This window comes from Chiloscyllium plagiosum, unplaced genomic scaffold, assembly GCF_037043375.1.
Source record: "Chiloscyllium plagiosum isolate Xiang-an unplaced genomic scaffold, Cpla_swu_hap1 HiC_scaffold_8, whole genome shotgun sequence".
Taxonomy (NCBI): domain Eukaryota; kingdom Metazoa; phylum Chordata; class Chondrichthyes; order Orectolobiformes; family Hemiscylliidae; genus Chiloscyllium; species Chiloscyllium plagiosum.
Genome location: NW_028270146.1, coordinates 4,271,139 through 4,287,381, shown reverse-complemented (window position 1 = coordinate 4,287,381; position 16,243 = coordinate 4,271,139). Strand labels below are relative to the sequence as shown.

Genomic DNA, 16,243 nt, shown 5'->3' with positions numbered 1-16,243 from the left:
CTGCCAATCTAGTTTAAACCCTCCCGAATCACACGAGCAAATCTCCCACCCAGGACAGTTGTGCCCCTCCAGTTCAGGTGCAACCCGTCCTTCGTGTACAGGTCCCACCTTCCCCAGAAGGTATCCCAATGGTCTAGGTATCTGAAGCCCTCCCTCCTGCACCAGCCTCGCAGCCACGTGTTCAGCTGCATTCGCTGACTGTTCCTCATCTCACTATCTCGAGGCACCGGTAGCAAACCCAAGATCACCACTCTACTCGTCCTGCTCTTCAGCTTCCAATCTAACTCTCTGTAGTCCAAGGCAGTAACTGTGCAGATTCACTGCTGTGTAGGCCTTTCATCTTCCAGCTTGTGCTGAGCTTCACTGGAGCACTGCATCAAACCTGAGGCAGAGACGTTGACCAGAGGACAGGATGGTGTGTGGAAGTGGCAGAAAGCTGGGGGCTTAGGATCTCTTTTGCAGACAGAACGTAGGTGTTCTGTGAAGTAGTCACTCAGTCTACACTTGGTTTCCCAATATAGAGGAGACCGCATTATGAGCAGTCTATAGTAGCTTAGACTGAGTGAAGTACAGATAAAATAGGTGTATTTGGGGCCTTGGGTACTGAGGAGGGAGGAGGTGTAAGGGCAGGTGTTAAGACTTCTGTGATTTCAGGGGCATGTTCCATAGGGCTGTGGTGGGGTGGGGGTTTTGGGGGGCAGGTGGTGTTGGAGTGACAGAGTAGACTAGGATGTCCCAGAGGGAATGGTCAGTGTGAAAGCTGACAAGGGAGCAGAGGGGAATATATGTCAGGTAGTGGCATGTTCTAATTGTACAGTCTCTCCTCTTAACTTAATCCCTGAATTCCAGTTATCATTCTTGTAAGCCTACAATGTACTCCCTCCAAGGCCAGTCCTCCCTGAGGTGTGGTGACCAGATTTGCTCACGGTACTCCCAAGTGGAGTTAGGGTTTTGTATATGTTTTATTAACCTCCTTGATTATTTTCTGCACCCGAATTGACATTTTAAAGATCTGTGGATCCAAACTCCCAAGTCTCTTGGATATCCACTGTATTTGACGTCATACCATGTAGAAAGCAGCCAAGCACATGGTCACGTGCCGACTCACAAGCAGGAGGACCAGTTGAGCTGATATATTAGTGCCCAGGCCGAGAGTCAGAGGCAGGTGTGCACAGACAGACAGGCTGCAAATCTATGAATATATACAGACAGGCGCAGATATACACTGCTATAACCGTAAGTATGAGCAGATACAGATATTCACACACGCACAGGCAGGCCTCCATATGCCCACAAATACAGTTAAAATTATTTGGCCAGACAAAGGGTAAACATCACCATAATCTAGTTGGACCAAATGATGTCTTTCTCTGATGTAACTTTTGCATATTTCTGTAATTATATTATGCTGCAACTAACTTCCCTTGCAATGGAACAGGACTGGTAGCACAGTGCTGTACAGGCAGGACAAGTTTCTGGTACATACATGGATGTATATTTAGATAGGAAAATTCTGACAGCAAATGTTTACAGGCATAAAATGTTTAACATAATAGTGACCAGCTGGACCAGATGAAGAATGAAGACTGTGGATATGGAATGGATGTGGGCCCAGATGATAATTCCATTCGGGTTCCTCCGATAGTATTCACCCCCAATTTTAGCTTCATACATTCTGTCCTTGTTTTCATGGATCCCTGTGTTCTCATTTATAATGGAAAGTACCTGTGTAAACTTGTGATAGTGCAATGACAACCTTCTGCCAGTGCTGGCACTGAAGTATGTTCATTTATACTGGGAATTTCCATTCTCAGCGTCAAGGGAGAAACTTATTATGGAAATGTCAACACACTGTGTATGTAGATGTAAAGGTTTTGAAATAGTATAGATATGTAGCCCCAAGAAATACTACTGAACATATTCACACGTGACTGAGATGTTCATTTGTTTAATTTACCAGAAAGCAGTATTTATCAGTAGGGAAGTAATTGCATGCAGGAGAGCTTATATCCAAGACAACTTAACAGTACGTTACTGACAACTTCCCATTATCTGTTGCAACTTTTCCCTTTTTTGTTTTTTGAGCAAGCAAAGTTACTGACCCAAGGCCCTCACATCAGGTTTTCATTTGGATTTTCTTTAAAAGGGAAAGACATCAAAGTTTTAATAAAAAAAAGAACTCCATCAGTCCTTTTTGTGTGGAGCCTCCAGCTCAGTCCAGCCAACCCTGAATCTTTACACCCAGAATCAACTATCACTACCTTGGGGCTGATGACGAGGGGACCAGCTTAACAGAAAGGCACAAGTTTAGCTGCTCAGAAGAAAGCAAAAAGAAAACAAACAATCATTGTCTCTTTAAAATTGGTTCTTCACTAAAAGATTTATGTATGGAATTTGCAATTTTCAATTATGTAAAGAAAGGAAACAGTGATGGGGGAGTGGGGTGAAGGGGTGTCTGTTAAAGTCATAAAGAATGAATCACCTCACAATTAGTTTGTTCTAGGCCCTGGATGCACCAACTCTTCAGTGTGTTAGGTTTGGCCTCAAACACCCATTTGTTATAATAACAGAAATGAAGTATAAAAAAAACCCTACTGCATTCCATCCACTTCACTAACTGACAGCAATCCTGGCCCTCTGCCAGTCCTTGCATACACTAAGTTTATATTCCACACAACGTGAGCACCAGCCAACTCTTTGAATCTCCATCCACAGCCCACAATCCCTCCCTCCTCTCTCTCCCCCAGTCCCCTCCCCCAACCTTCCTTTTCTTTATCCTCTACCAACTACCATTCCCTTTCCCCTCACCCTTCCCCTTCTCTCTTTCCTTTCTCCTTCTCTCCTCTTGCCTATTTCCTCTTCTCTTTTATCTCTTCCTTCTTTCTCCATTCTAGCTAAATCATCCATTTTTCCCCAATAACCCCCCCACCCTCTACTCATATTTCCTCTCCTCCTCAACAAACCTCAGTTCCCCTGTGTGTAGTCTCATTCTCCTTTCCCCTTGTTGCCCACCTCCCCAGCCCACTCCCCATCCCTACCCCTCGCTCTTCATTCTGTTTCTCTTATTTTTTCCCATCTGTACTTCCACTTCCCAATCCTTCCCTTCCCATGCCCTCCCCTTCCCCACTGCCTCCTGATGAAAGAGAAACAAATAGGGGAATTATGATTCCAGGTTGCTGACACAGCATACCTGCCAGAGAATTCAGTGAGTTCAAAAGCAGCCCATTCTCTTGAATCATTTTAAGTAATATCCCATGGTTTCCTCACAGATCGGTCTCTAAACCAGTTCAATATGTTTGGCACAGGAAACACACTTTTGTCTTCTCAGCAGCTTTTTCCATCTGAAAAACTCACTCTGTTAGAAGCTCCGGAGTCCTTTGTTTCCCAACTTTTCTGTGATGGTGATTTTGTTTTGAGATTATGTTCCAAAAAAAAGACTTGCCCATCAAGAGTGTGGGTACAGGTGTGGGTGTTAAAGCAAAAAGGATAGCAAACTTGCACTCTCACCACCCCCGCCCCGATATTTACCACATTGATTCAGAACAATAATAAAAGCCAAGCATTAAACGTCACCAGAGGATAGGGTCAGGGGACTGGAGATAAGACAGGTTTGTAGGTGGTAGGTGGGGAGATGGGGTAAACATCACCAAATATTAAAGTCTTGGATTCCCCATTCTAGATGCTCAGCTTCCACTCATGGTTCACTACACTGAACAAAAAGATCCCAAAAATATTTGTAAAGTTGATTCAATCATGAACACTCTTTGTCTCATGCTCATATGTGATATTTTAAACATCATTTCAGGGTTTTTTGTTTATTATAATTCAGACTCACCCATCTAGAGCCGTATGGAGGAAGAGCTGCACTGTCGGAGGGTCAGTGCTGAGGGAGTGCTGCACTTTCGGAGGGTCAGTGCTGAGGGAGTGCCGCACTGTCGGAGAGTCAGTGCTGAGGGTGTGCCGCACTGTCAGCGGGTCAGTGCTGAGGGAGTGCGGCACTGTCGGAGGGTCAGTGCTGAGGGTGTGCGGCACTGTCGGAGGGTCAGTGCTGAGGGTGTACCGCACTGTCGGCGGGTCAGTGCTGAGGGAGTGCAGCACTGTCGGAGGGTCAGTGCTGAGGGTGTGCCGCACTGACGGAGGGTCAGTGCTGAGGGAGTGCGGCACTGTCGGAGGGTCAGTGCTGAGGGTGTGCCGCACTTTCGGACGGTCAGTGCTGAGGGAGCGCCGCACGTTCAGAGGGTCAGTGCTGAGGGAGTGCGGCAATGTCGGGAGGTCAGTATTGAGGGAGTGCCGCACTGTCGGAAGGTCAGTGCTGAGGGAGTGCCGCACTGTTGGTGGGTCCGTACTGAGGGAGTGCCGCACTGTTGGAGGGTCAGTGCTGAGGAGTGCTGCACTGTTGGTGGGTCCGTACCGAGGGAGTTCTGCACTGTCAGAGGGTCAGTACTGAAGGAGTCCTGCGCTGTTGGTGGGTCAGTGCTGCGGGAGTGCCGCACTGTCAGGGGATCAATACTGAGGGAGTGTTGCAGTGTCAGAGGGTCAGTACTGAGGGAGTCCTGCGCTGTTATTGGGTCAGTGCTGAGGGAGTGCCGCATTGTCAGGGAATCTGTACTGAGGGATTGCTGCGCTGTTGGTGGGTCCGTATCGAGGGAGTGCCACACTGTCAGTGGATCAGTACTGAGGGAGTCCTGTGCTGTTGGTGGGTCCGTACAGGACATGTGCCTCGCTGCTGGAGAATCAGTACAACAGGAGTGCCAAACTGTCAGAGGGTCAGTACAGGTACTGTGGGAGTGCCACGGAGATAGGGGCAGCACCCCACCATCAGAGGGTCAGTTCTAACACCATAGGACCATATGAAATACGAACAGAAACAGGCCATTCAGTCCCTCAAACCAGTTTCGCTATTCGGTTCGGTCACAGCTGATCCGACACTCCTCATATCCACTTTACTGTATTTTTTCAGTAACCCTTGATTCCCCTGCTGATCAAGAATCTATCTCAGCCTTAAATATACACAAGGTCTCTGCCTCCACAACTTTCCGTGGCAAGGAGTTCCAAAGACCCTCAACCCTCTGAGAGAAGAAATTCCTCCTCATCTCAGTCCTAAATTGGTGCTCCTTTATTCTGAAACTGTGCCCTCTGGTCTTAGACTCTCCCCCGAGGGGGAAACATCCCCTCAAACTTTACCCTGTCAAGCCCATTAAAAATCCCAAATGTTTCAATTAGAGCACCTCTCATGAACTTGATTGAATTTTTTTTAAGAAGTAACAAAGAAAATTGATGAAGGCAGAGCAGTAAATATTGGCATGGTTAGATCACATGGAAGACAGGAGGGGGAGCTAGCCAACTGGGTACAGAACTGGTTTGAAGGTAGGAGACAGAGGTCGTTGATGGAAGTTGTTTTATGGACTGAAGGCTTGTGACCTGTGGTCTACTGCTTTTTGTCATTTATATTAATGATTTGGATGTGGAAATCAGAAGTATGGTTAGCAATTTGCAGATGACACCAAAATTGGAAGTATAGTGAACAGTGAAGAAGGTTACCTCAGAGTACAACGGGACTTTGATCAGATGGGCCAGTGGGCTGAGGAATAGCGGATGGAGTTTAATTTAGATAAATGCAAGGTGCTGCATTTTGGAAAAGCAAATTACTTAATGGTAAGGTGTTGGGGAAAGTTGCTGGAAAAAGGGACCGAGGGTGCAGGTTCACAGTTCTTTGAAAGTGGAGTTGTAGGTAGACGGGGTACTGAAGAAGGCATTTGGCACATCTGTCTTCATTGATCAGTGCATTGAGTATTGGAATTGGGATGTCATGTGGCTTACAAGACATTGGTTAGGCCATTTTTGGAATACTGCATTCTGTTCAGGTCTCCCTGTTATATGAAAGATTTTGTGAAGCTTGAAAGGGTTCAGAAAAAATGTATAAGAATGTTGGTGGAGGGTTTGAGCTGTATGGAGAGGCTGAAAGGTGGGGCTTTTTTCCCTGGAGCATTGGAGGCTGAAGGGGGTGACCTTACAGAGGTTTATGAAATCATGAGGGGCATGGGTAGGGTAAATAGCCAAAGTCTTTTCCCTGGGATGAAGTCAAAACTAGAGGGCATAGGTTTCAGGTAAAAGGGGAAAGAGTTGAAAGGGACATAAGGGATAACGATTTCATGCAGAGGGTGGTGTATGTATGGAACGAACTGCCAGAGGAAATGGTGGAAGCTAGTACAATGATCACATTTAAATGGCATTTGATTGTGTCTATGAATAGGAAGGACTTAGACAGATATGAGCCAAATGCTGGCAAATGGGACTAGGTCAGATTGAGATATCTGGTCAGCATGGACGAGTTGGACCGAAGGGTCTGATTCCGAGCTGGAACACTCAATGGCATCCAATGGTTCTCCTGTATCACTCTAGTTGAGACTTCCTCGAGAAACTCTTACACATTAATCAGGCACAATTTCACTTTCATGAAGCCATGTTGATTATGATTTTTAAAGTGCATTGCTATTACTTCCTTAGTGATAGATTCCAGTATTTTCCAATGGTAGATATTAATCAGCTAATCGTACTATAGTTTCCTACTTGTTGTCTCCCTCCACCTCTTTGAGTAGCGGTGTCACATTAGCCGTTTTCCTGAGTAGCGCTCTGCTGCGTTAAAATCAGGACTAAAGGATGAAGGTATTGTCTTTCAGGTAAAATATTAAATCATGCCATTATCTGCTATTTGACCTGCATAAGAGCAGAGGGAACCTGTACCCCAGTGATAGTCATCATCTTCAGAGGAGTAGGGGATCTTTAACTTATTCATTTTGTGGGATGTGGGTGTTGCTGGCTGACCCAGCATTTATTCCCTGTCCCTAGTTGCCCCTTGAGAAGGTGGGGATGAGATGCTTCCTTAAACCACTGCAGTCCATGTGCTGTGGTTTGACCCACAATGCCCTTAGGGTGGGAATTCCAGATTTTTGACCCAGTGACACTGAAGGAATGGTGATATATTTCTAAGTCAGGATGGTGAGTGGCTTGGCGGGAAACCTGCAGGGGGTGGTGTTCCCATCTATCTACTGTCCTGTCCTTTTAGATGGAAGTGATCGTGAGTTTGGAAGATGCTGTCTGAGGATCTTTGGTGAATTTCTGCAGTGTATCTTGTCGATGGTACACACTGCTGCTACTGAGCATTGGTGGTGGAGGGAAAGGATGGTTGTGGACGTGGTGCCAATCAAGCGGTTGCTTTACCCTGGATGGTGTCAAGCTTCTTGAGTGTTGTTGGAGCTGCACCCATCCAGGGCAAGTGGGGAGTATTCCATCACACTCCTGACCTGTGCCTTGTAGATGGTGGACAGGCTTTGGGGAGTCAGGAGGTGAATTACTCGCTGCAGGATTCCCACCCTCTGACCTGCTCTTGTAGCCACTGTGTTTATGTGATGAGTCCAATTAAGTTTCTGGTCAAAGATAACTCCCAGGATGTTGGCCGTAGGGGCCTCAATGATGGTAACACCATTGAATATCAAGAGGTGGTAATTAGGTTGTTTTTTATTCATGATGGTCATAGCCTGGCATTTGTGTGGCACGAATGTTACTTGCCACTTGTCAGCCCAAACCTTGATATTGTGCTGATTTGTACCCCAGTGCGAGTCAGCTCCTTCAGGACAGGAGGGGGACCCCATACCCCAGTGCGAGTCAGCTCCTTCAGGACAGGAGGGGGACCCCATACCCCAGTGCGAGTCAGCTCCTTCAGGACAGGAGGGGGACCCCATACCCCAGTGAGAGTCAGCTCCTTCAGGACAGGAGGGGGACCCCATACCCCAGTGAGAGTCAGCTCCTTCAGGACAGGAGGGGGACCCCATACCCCAGTGAGAGTCAGCTCCTTCAGGACAGGAGGGGGACCTCATACCCCAGTGAGAGTCAGCTCCTTCAGGACAGGAGGGGGACCTCATACCCCAGTGAGAGTCAGCTCCTTCAGGACAGGAGGGGGACCTCATACCCCAGTGAGAGTCAGCTCCTTCAGGACAGGAGGGGGACCCCATACCCCAGTGAGAGTCAGCTCCTTCAGGACAGGAGGGGGACCCCATACCCCAGTGCGAGTCAGCTCCTTCAGGACAGGAGGGGGACCCCATACCCCAGTGAGAGTCAGCTCCTTCAGGACAGGAGGGGGACCCCATACCCCAGTGAGAGTCAGCTCCTTCAGGACAGGAGGGGGATCCCATACCCCAGTGAGAGTCAGCTCCTTCAGGACAGGAGGGGGACCCCATACCCCAGTGAGAGTCAGCTCCTTCAGGACAGGAGGGAGACCCCATACCCCAGTGAGAGTCAGCTCCTTCAGGACAGGAGGGGGACCTCATACCCCAGTGAGAGTCAGCCCCTTCAGGACAGGAGGGGGACCCCATACCTCAGTGTGAGTCAGCCCCTTCAGGACAGGAGGGGGACCTCATACCCCAGTGAGAGTCAGCCCCTTCAGGACAGGAGGGGGACCCCATACCTCAGTGTGAGTCAGCCCCTTCAGGACAGGAGGGGGACCCCATACCCCAGTGAGAGTCAGTCCCTTCAGGACAGGAGGGGGACCCCATACCCCAGTGAGAGTCAGTCCCTTCAGGGCAGGAGGGGGATCCCATACCCCAGTGAGAGTCAGCCCCTTCAGGACAGGAGGGGGACCCCATACCTCAGTGTGAGCCAGCCCCTTCAGGACAGGAGGGGGACCCCATACCCCAGTGAGAGTCAGTCCCTTCAGGGCAGGAGGGGGATCCCATACCCCTGTGAGAGTCAGGACCGGAGGGGTTCTGTACCCTATTGCAGTTGCTAACTCAGTGCTGTTGTGCAATGAAGAGGAATATTACATGAGGAATGCCAGTCCGACATTCTGAGTATATTTGAGACAGAGATAGATAGGTTCTTGATTAGTAAGGGAATGAAAGATTACAGGAAGAAGTCATGAGAAAGGAATTGAGAAACAAATCAGCCATAATCAAATAGTGGACCCAGACTTGATGGGCTGAATGGCATAATTGTGCTCAGATTCTATAGCCCAAGTTTGTGTTGAAGTGACTCTTCAAGTCTGAGTGGGTTTGGAAACATGATTCTCTGGCTCAGGAAACTTGACCTGCTGCGACACCCACTTCCTGAAATTGAATTTTACTTCAGGTTTCCCTTTCTCCATCCTGTGTCAATTCCAGACCATCAGGAGGTGCAGTGGAAGGATGTATTCACTCAATCTCTGACTATTCCATCCAACCTTGCCCAGCTTGTAGACACCACTTAGTAATCTCCCCCACCAATCCCCCACCCCACTGAACTACACCCACACCTCATCACCAACAAGGTTTCACAGAGTGTGGGTAATGATGAAGGCAGCTACTGATTGCCATGCCATGATGCGGTGCAGTGGCACAGCCTCATGCAGTATTGTTGGGGGTGGGGGAGAGCGGAATTGATAAACACATACTTTAATTCATTCATGCTTATTGTCTCTTCTCCCAGATCTGGCCAATTACTAACCATGGTAATGTCTCTGTCTCTCCCACACGCGCATACACAGGGGTTTTGTGGATAACCTGAGCTGGGATCATGAGGTCGAGTGTGCATATAACACAGTGACAGGAGTGACTCCAAGGCAGAGGTACCAGCCCACATCAGGGAGCCAGCAACTGCAGTACGCACTCCAACATCTCCAACAGCAACAGCAGCACTCCCGACAGCTCCTGGATACCAGCCGTGCCCGGCAGCAGGTAAAAGAGTGGGGAGAGCATGATTGGCACCAGGGAAACAGGCAGGTGGGCCAGAGCGCCAAACCTGGTGGCGAGGTGGGTCTGGGGTTACTGTTTCAATTCCCAGCCTTATGTGATGGTTATATTTTAACATTGGTTCATGAGAACGATCCTAACTCTGATGTCTGCCTGACACCAAGCCTGGGTGGTTTCACTGCTGCAATGTAAAGGGGGCTTCAAACTGCAAGGTGTTTACTCTTTGAAACAATGGAAATTGCTTTTGTGTTAACAGTGGAGAGGCTGGATCTCACAGTCCCAGCAAAATAGTCAGCATCTCAGCTCAAATATAAACATCTGTGCTTTAAGCTATCCATTTACCATCAAGATAAAAGAAAGTTGGGGTTTCAAGAACACTGGGTAATCCAAGATGGAGGATGGGAAACATTTCTGGCTGCAACAGTTGCTCCTTTTTTGAGGTATTTTAGGTGCTGGAGGTGATTTCCTCGAATTACTGTTTTACAGCAATTACTGTTTTATATGCTGTTGCATTGTTTTGGAACTTTGGAGGAAAAAAGTCAAAACAACAGCAGTTTTAAAGGGAGAGGTACAGACAAAGGAAGCATATGGTGAGGTTAGTGCAGAAGAGAGAGAGGGAAAGAAACTGGCACCACAGTGAACCTGCAGTTACTGCCTTTGCTGTTTGAATTCGCTGGACATCGGAGAGCGTCTGGGCAAATCAACAAACAGTGAAATTCACAACTGATCTTGGAGGGACTGTTTGGGCAAAGTCACAGCACAGAAGCAGATAAGTGACTAGTTTTAATCTGGAGCAGTGTTTTGAAGAGGAATAAGACAGTGTAATTTTCTGGGTCTGTAGATTGTGAAGTATCAAAAATGGCCTTTAGTAGAGTGATATACACTTCTTGTCAGATATGGGAGTTTAAGGAGAGTTTACAGGTTACTGTGGATTATATCTGCAATAAATGCCGTTGGTTGCGAATCCTATCAGATTGAATGGATCGGTTGGAGAGACAGTTAGAGGCAATGAGGAATTTGCAATAGCAACGGTATGTGATGGATGGCAGTTATAGGAAGGGGGGAAAGTCTCAGATACAGTCACACAGATGGGTTAAATCCAGGAAAGGTAAGAGAGGTAGGCAGCTAGTGCAAGAGTCTAACAAGTAGGCCGTTTTGGAAAATGTAGGGGGTGATGGATTCTTAGGGGAACATAGCACGAACAGCCAAGTTTCTGGTATTGAGACTGGCCATATTGCAATGAGGGGTACGTCAAATTCCAAGACATCAACTGTGTTAGGGGACTGTAGTCTGAGGTACAGACAGACGTTTCTGTGGCCAGCAGAGAAAAAGCAGAATGGTGTGTTGCTTCCCTGGTGCCAGAATCAAGGATGTCTCAGAGGGTGCACAATGTTCTCACTGGGGAGAGGGGCCAGCAGGAGGTCATTGTCCACATTGGAACCAACAACATTGGAAGGGAAAAGGTTGCGATTCTGAAGGGAGATTACAGAGAATTAGGCAGAAATTTAAAAAGGAGGTCCTCAAGGGTAGTCATATCTGGATTATTCCCAATGCTACGAGCTAATGAGAGCAGGAATAGGAGGATAGAACAGATGAATGCATGTCTGGTGTATGGAAGAAGGATTCATATTTTTGGATCATTGGAATCTCTTTTGGGGTAGCAGTGACCTGTACAAGAAGGATGGATTGCACCGAAATTGGAAGGGGACTAATATACTGGCAGGGAGATTTGCTAGAGCTGCTCAGGAGGATTTAAACTAGTAAAGTGGGGAGGTGGGACGCAGGAGGTAGTGAGGAAAGAGATCGATCTGAGAAGGGTACAGTTGAGAACAGAAGTGAGTCAAACAGGACAGGCAGGGACAAGGTAGGACTAATAAATTAAACTGCATTTATTTCAATGCAAGGGGCTAACAGGGATGGCAGATGAATTCAGGGTATGGTTAGGAACATGGGACTGGGATATCATAGCAATTACAGAAACATGGCTCAGGGATGGGCAGGACTAGCAGCTTAATGTTCCAGGATACAAATGCTACAGGAAGGATAGAAAGGGAGGCAAGAGAGGAAGGGGGAGTGGCGTTTTTGATAAGGGATAACATTATAGCTGTACTTAGGGAGGATATTCCCAGAAATACATCCAGGGAAGTTATTTGAGTAGAAATGAGAAATAAGATAGGGATGATCACCTTATTGGGATTGTACTATAGGCCCTCCAATAGTCTGAGGGAAATTGAGAAACAAACTTGTAAGGAGTTCTCAGCTGTCTGGAAGAAAAATAGGGTAGTGATGGTAGGGGATTTTAACTTTCCAAACATCGACTGGGACTGCCATAGTGTTAAAGGTTTAGATGGAAAGAAATTTCTTAAGTGTGTACAAGACAATTTTCTGATTCAGTGTGTGGATATACCTACTAGAGAAGGTGCAAAACTTGACCTACTCTTGGGAAATAAGGCAGGGCAGGTGACTGAGGTGTCAGTGGGGGAGGATTTTGGGGCCAGCGACCATAATTCTATTGGATTTATAATAATGATGGAAAAGGATAAACCAGATCTAAAAGTTGAAGTTCTACTTTGGAGAAAGGCCAATTTTGACGGTATTAGGCAAGAACTTTTGAAAGCTGATTGGAGGCTGATGTTCGCAGGTAAAGGGACGGCTGGAAAATGGGAAGCCTTCAGAAATGAGATAACAAGAATCCAGAGACACTCCCACCTCCCCACTGCAGTGAGACCCCCCCCACCTCCCCACTGCAGTGAGACCCCCCCCACCTCCCCACTGCAGTGAGACACCCCCCCCACCTCCCCACTGCAGTGAGACACCCCCCCCACCTCCCCACTGCAGTGAGACACCCCCCCCACCTCCCCACTGCAGTGAGACCCCCCCCACCTCCCCACTGCAGTGAGACCCCCCCCCACCTCCCCACTGCAGTGAGACCCCCCCCACCTCCCCACTGCAGTGAGACACCCCCCACCTCCCCACTGCAGTGAGACCCCCCCACCTCCCCACTGCAGTGAGACACCCCCCACCTCCCCACTGCAGTGAGACACCCCCCCCCACCTCCCCACTGCAGTGAGACCCCCCCACCTCCCCACTGCAGTGAGACCCCCCCCACCTCCCCACTGCAGTGAGACACCCCCCCCCCACCTCCCCACTGCAGTGAGACACCCCCCCCCACCTCCCCACTGCAGTGAGACACCCCCCCCACCTCCCCACTGCAGTGAGACACCCCCCCCCCACCTCCCCACTGCAGTGAGACCCCCCCCACCTCCCCACTGCAGTGAGACACCCCCCACCTCCCCACTGCAGTGAGACCCCCCCACCTCCCCACTGCAGTGAGACCCCCCCACCTCCCCACTGCAGTGAGACCCCCCCCACCTCCCCACTGCAGTGAGACACCCCCCACCTCCCCACTGCAGTGAGACCCCCCCACCTCCCCACTGCAGTGAGACACCCCCCACCTCCCCACTGCAGTGAGACACCCCCCCCCACCTCCCCACTGCAGTGAGACACCCCCCCCCCACCTCCCCACTGCAGTGAGACCCCCCCACCTCCCCACTGCAGTGAGACCCCCCCCACCTCCCCACTGCAGTGAGACACCCCCCCCCCACCTCCCCACTGCAGTGAGACACCCCCCACCTCCCCACTGCAGTGAGACACCCCCCACCTCCCCACTGCAGTGAGACCCCCCCACCTCCCCACTGCAGTGAGACCCCCCCACCTCCCCACTGCAGTGAGACACCCCCCACCTCCCCACTGCAGTGAGACCCCCCCACCTCCCCACTGCAGTGAGACCCCCCCCCCACCTCCCCACTGCAGTGAGACACCCCCCCCCACCTCCCCACTGCAGTGAGACCCCCCCACCTCCCCACTGCAGTGAGACACCCCCCACCTCCCCACTGCAGTGAGACCCCCCCACCTCCCCACTGCAGTGAGACCCCCCCCACCTCCCCACTGCAGTGAGACCCCCCCCCCACCTCCCCACTGCAGTGAGACACCCCCCCCACCTCCCCACTGCAGTGAGACCCCCCCCACCTCCCCACTGCAGTGAGACCCCCCCCCCACCTCCCCACTGCAGTGCGACCCCCCCCACCTCCCCACTGCAGTGAGACCCCCCCCACCTCCCCACTGCAGTGCGACACCCCCCCCACCTCCCCACTGCAGTGAGACCCCCCCCACCTCCCCACTGCAGTGAGACCCCCCCCCACCTCCCCACTGCAGTGAGACCCCCCCCACCTCCCCACTGCAGTGAGACCCCCCCCACCTCCCCACTGCAGTGAGACACCCCCCCACCTCCCCACTGCAGTGCGACACCCCCCACCTCCCCACTGCAGTGAGACCCCCCCCACCTCCCCACTGCAGTGAGACCCCCCCCCCCACCTCCCCACTGCAGTGAGACCCCCCCCACCTCCCCACTACAGTGAGACACCCCCCCACCTCCCCACTACAGTGAGACCCCCCCCCACCTCCCCACTGCAGTGAGACCCCCCCACCTCCCCACTGCAGGGGGCCACACCCCACCTCCCCACTGCAGTGAGCCTTCCTCTGGCAGCTCATTCCATATACGCACCACCCTCTGTGTGAAAATGTTGCCCCTTAGGTCTCTTTTATACCCTTTCCTCTCTCACCATAAACCTATACCCTCTAGTTTTGGACTCCCCCACCCCAAGGAAAATACCTTGTGCATTTGCCCTGTCTATGCCCCTCATGATTTTATAAACCTCTAAAAGGTCACCCTTCAGCCTCCGACACGCCAGGGAAAACAGCCCCAGCCTATTCAACCTCTCCCTATAGCTCAACCATGGCAACATCTTTGTAAATCTTTTCTGAATCCTTCCAAGTTTCATAACATTGTTCTGAAAAGAAGGAGACTAGAATTGTACACAATATTCCAACAGTGACCTAACCAATGTCCTGTACAGCTGCAACATGACCTCCCAACTCCTGTACTCAATACTTTGACCAATAAAGGAAAGCATACCAAACGCCTTCTTCACTATCCTATCTATCTGCGACTCCACTTTCAAGGAGCTATGAACCTGCACTCCATGGTATCTTTGTTCAGCAACACTCCCTATGACCTTACCAATAAGTGTATAAGTCCTTGCTTTCCCAATATGCAGCACCTCGCATTTATCTGAATTAAACTCTATCTGCCACTTCTCAGCCCATTGGCCCATCTGATCAAGAGCCTGTTGTAATCTGAGGTAACCCTCTTCGTTGTCCATTACACCTCCAATTTTGGTGTCATTTGCAAACTTACTAACTGTACCTCTTTTGCTCACATCCAAATCATTTATGTAAATGACAAAAAGTAGAGGACCCAGCACCGATCCTTGTGGCACTCCACTGGTCACAAGCCTCCAGTCTGAAAAACAACCCTCCACCACCACCCTCTGTCTTCTACCTTTGAGCCAGTTCTGTATCCACATGGCTAGTTCTCCCTGTATTCCGTGAGATCTAGAATTTGTAAGAAGCGTCCAGGAGAGTTTTCTAGAGCAGCATATCAATGGTCCAATGAGGGAAGGGGCCATATTAGACCTGATGTTAGGGAATGAGCCAGGCCAGGTGGTAGAAGTTGCGGTGGGGAATTTCTTTGGGAACAGTGACCACAATTCTGTACGTTTTAGAATATTTGTAGATAAAGATGAGTGGTCCTAAAGGAAGAGTACTAAACTGGGCCAAAGTCAATTATATCAAAATTAGGCAGGAGCTGGGAAATGTGGACTGGACAGCTATTTGAAGGGAAGTCCACATTTGAGAGTGGGAGGCTTTCAAAGATAGGTTAATGGCAGTGCAGGATAGGCATGTCCCATTGAAAGCAAAGGATAGGAATGTTAGATTCATGAACAGTGGGTGACAGGAGAAATCATACGACTAGCCAAGAGGAAAAGGGAAGCGTACATAAGGTCCAGGCCGCTAAGAACAGAATATCGGAAGAGTAGGATCAGACCTAAACAAGGAATCAAGCGGGCTAAAAGGGGCCAAGAAATAGCTTTAGTGAGCAGAATTAAAGAGAATCCCAAAGCCTTTTATTCTTATGTAAGAAGCAAGCGGGTAACTAGAGAAAGGATTAGTCCACTAAAGGATAATGAAGGAAGGCTGTGTGCCGAACCTGAGAGAATGGGTGAGATTCTGAATGATTACTTTGCATCAGTGTTCACTGAGGAGAGGAACATGATGAATGTTGAGATTAGTGACAGAAGCTTGATTACTCTTAATCACGTTGACTTAAGTAGGGAAGATGTGTTCGGTAGGCTAGAGACAATAGACAATAGGTGCAGGAGTAGGCCATTCAGCCCTTCGAGCCTGCACCGCCATTCAATATAATCATGGCTGATCATTCCTAATCAGTATCCTGTTCCTGCCTTATCTCCATAACCCTTGATTCCACCATCTTTGAGAGCTCTATCCAACTCTTTCTTAAATGAATCCAAAGAGTGGGCCTCCACTGCCCTCTGGGGCACGGCATTCCACACAGCCACCACTCTCTGGGTGAAGAAGTTTCTCCTGAGCTCTGTCCTAAA

At 49.6% G+C, this 16,243-nt stretch overlaps 1 protein-coding gene and 1 pseudogene across 2 annotated transcripts in view; one reads left to right on the top strand and one right to left on the bottom strand.

Annotated features, from left to right (window-relative positions):
- ttll5 (tubulin tyrosine ligase-like family, member 5) overlaps positions 1-16,243 on the top strand; it is a 451,975-nt gene that overhangs the window by 339,257 nt on the left and 96,475 nt on the right. For both annotated transcript variants that reach the window (XM_087989544.1, XM_087989543.1), the window contains exon 29: positions 9,518-9,707. In XM_087989544.1, the coding sequence (XP_087845670.1) occupies positions 9,518-9,707 (190 nt within the window). The remainder of the gene's footprint in view (positions 1-9,517; positions 9,708-16,243) is intronic.
- LOC148149332 (uncharacterized) lies at positions 3,840-9,438 on the bottom strand (annotated as a pseudogene).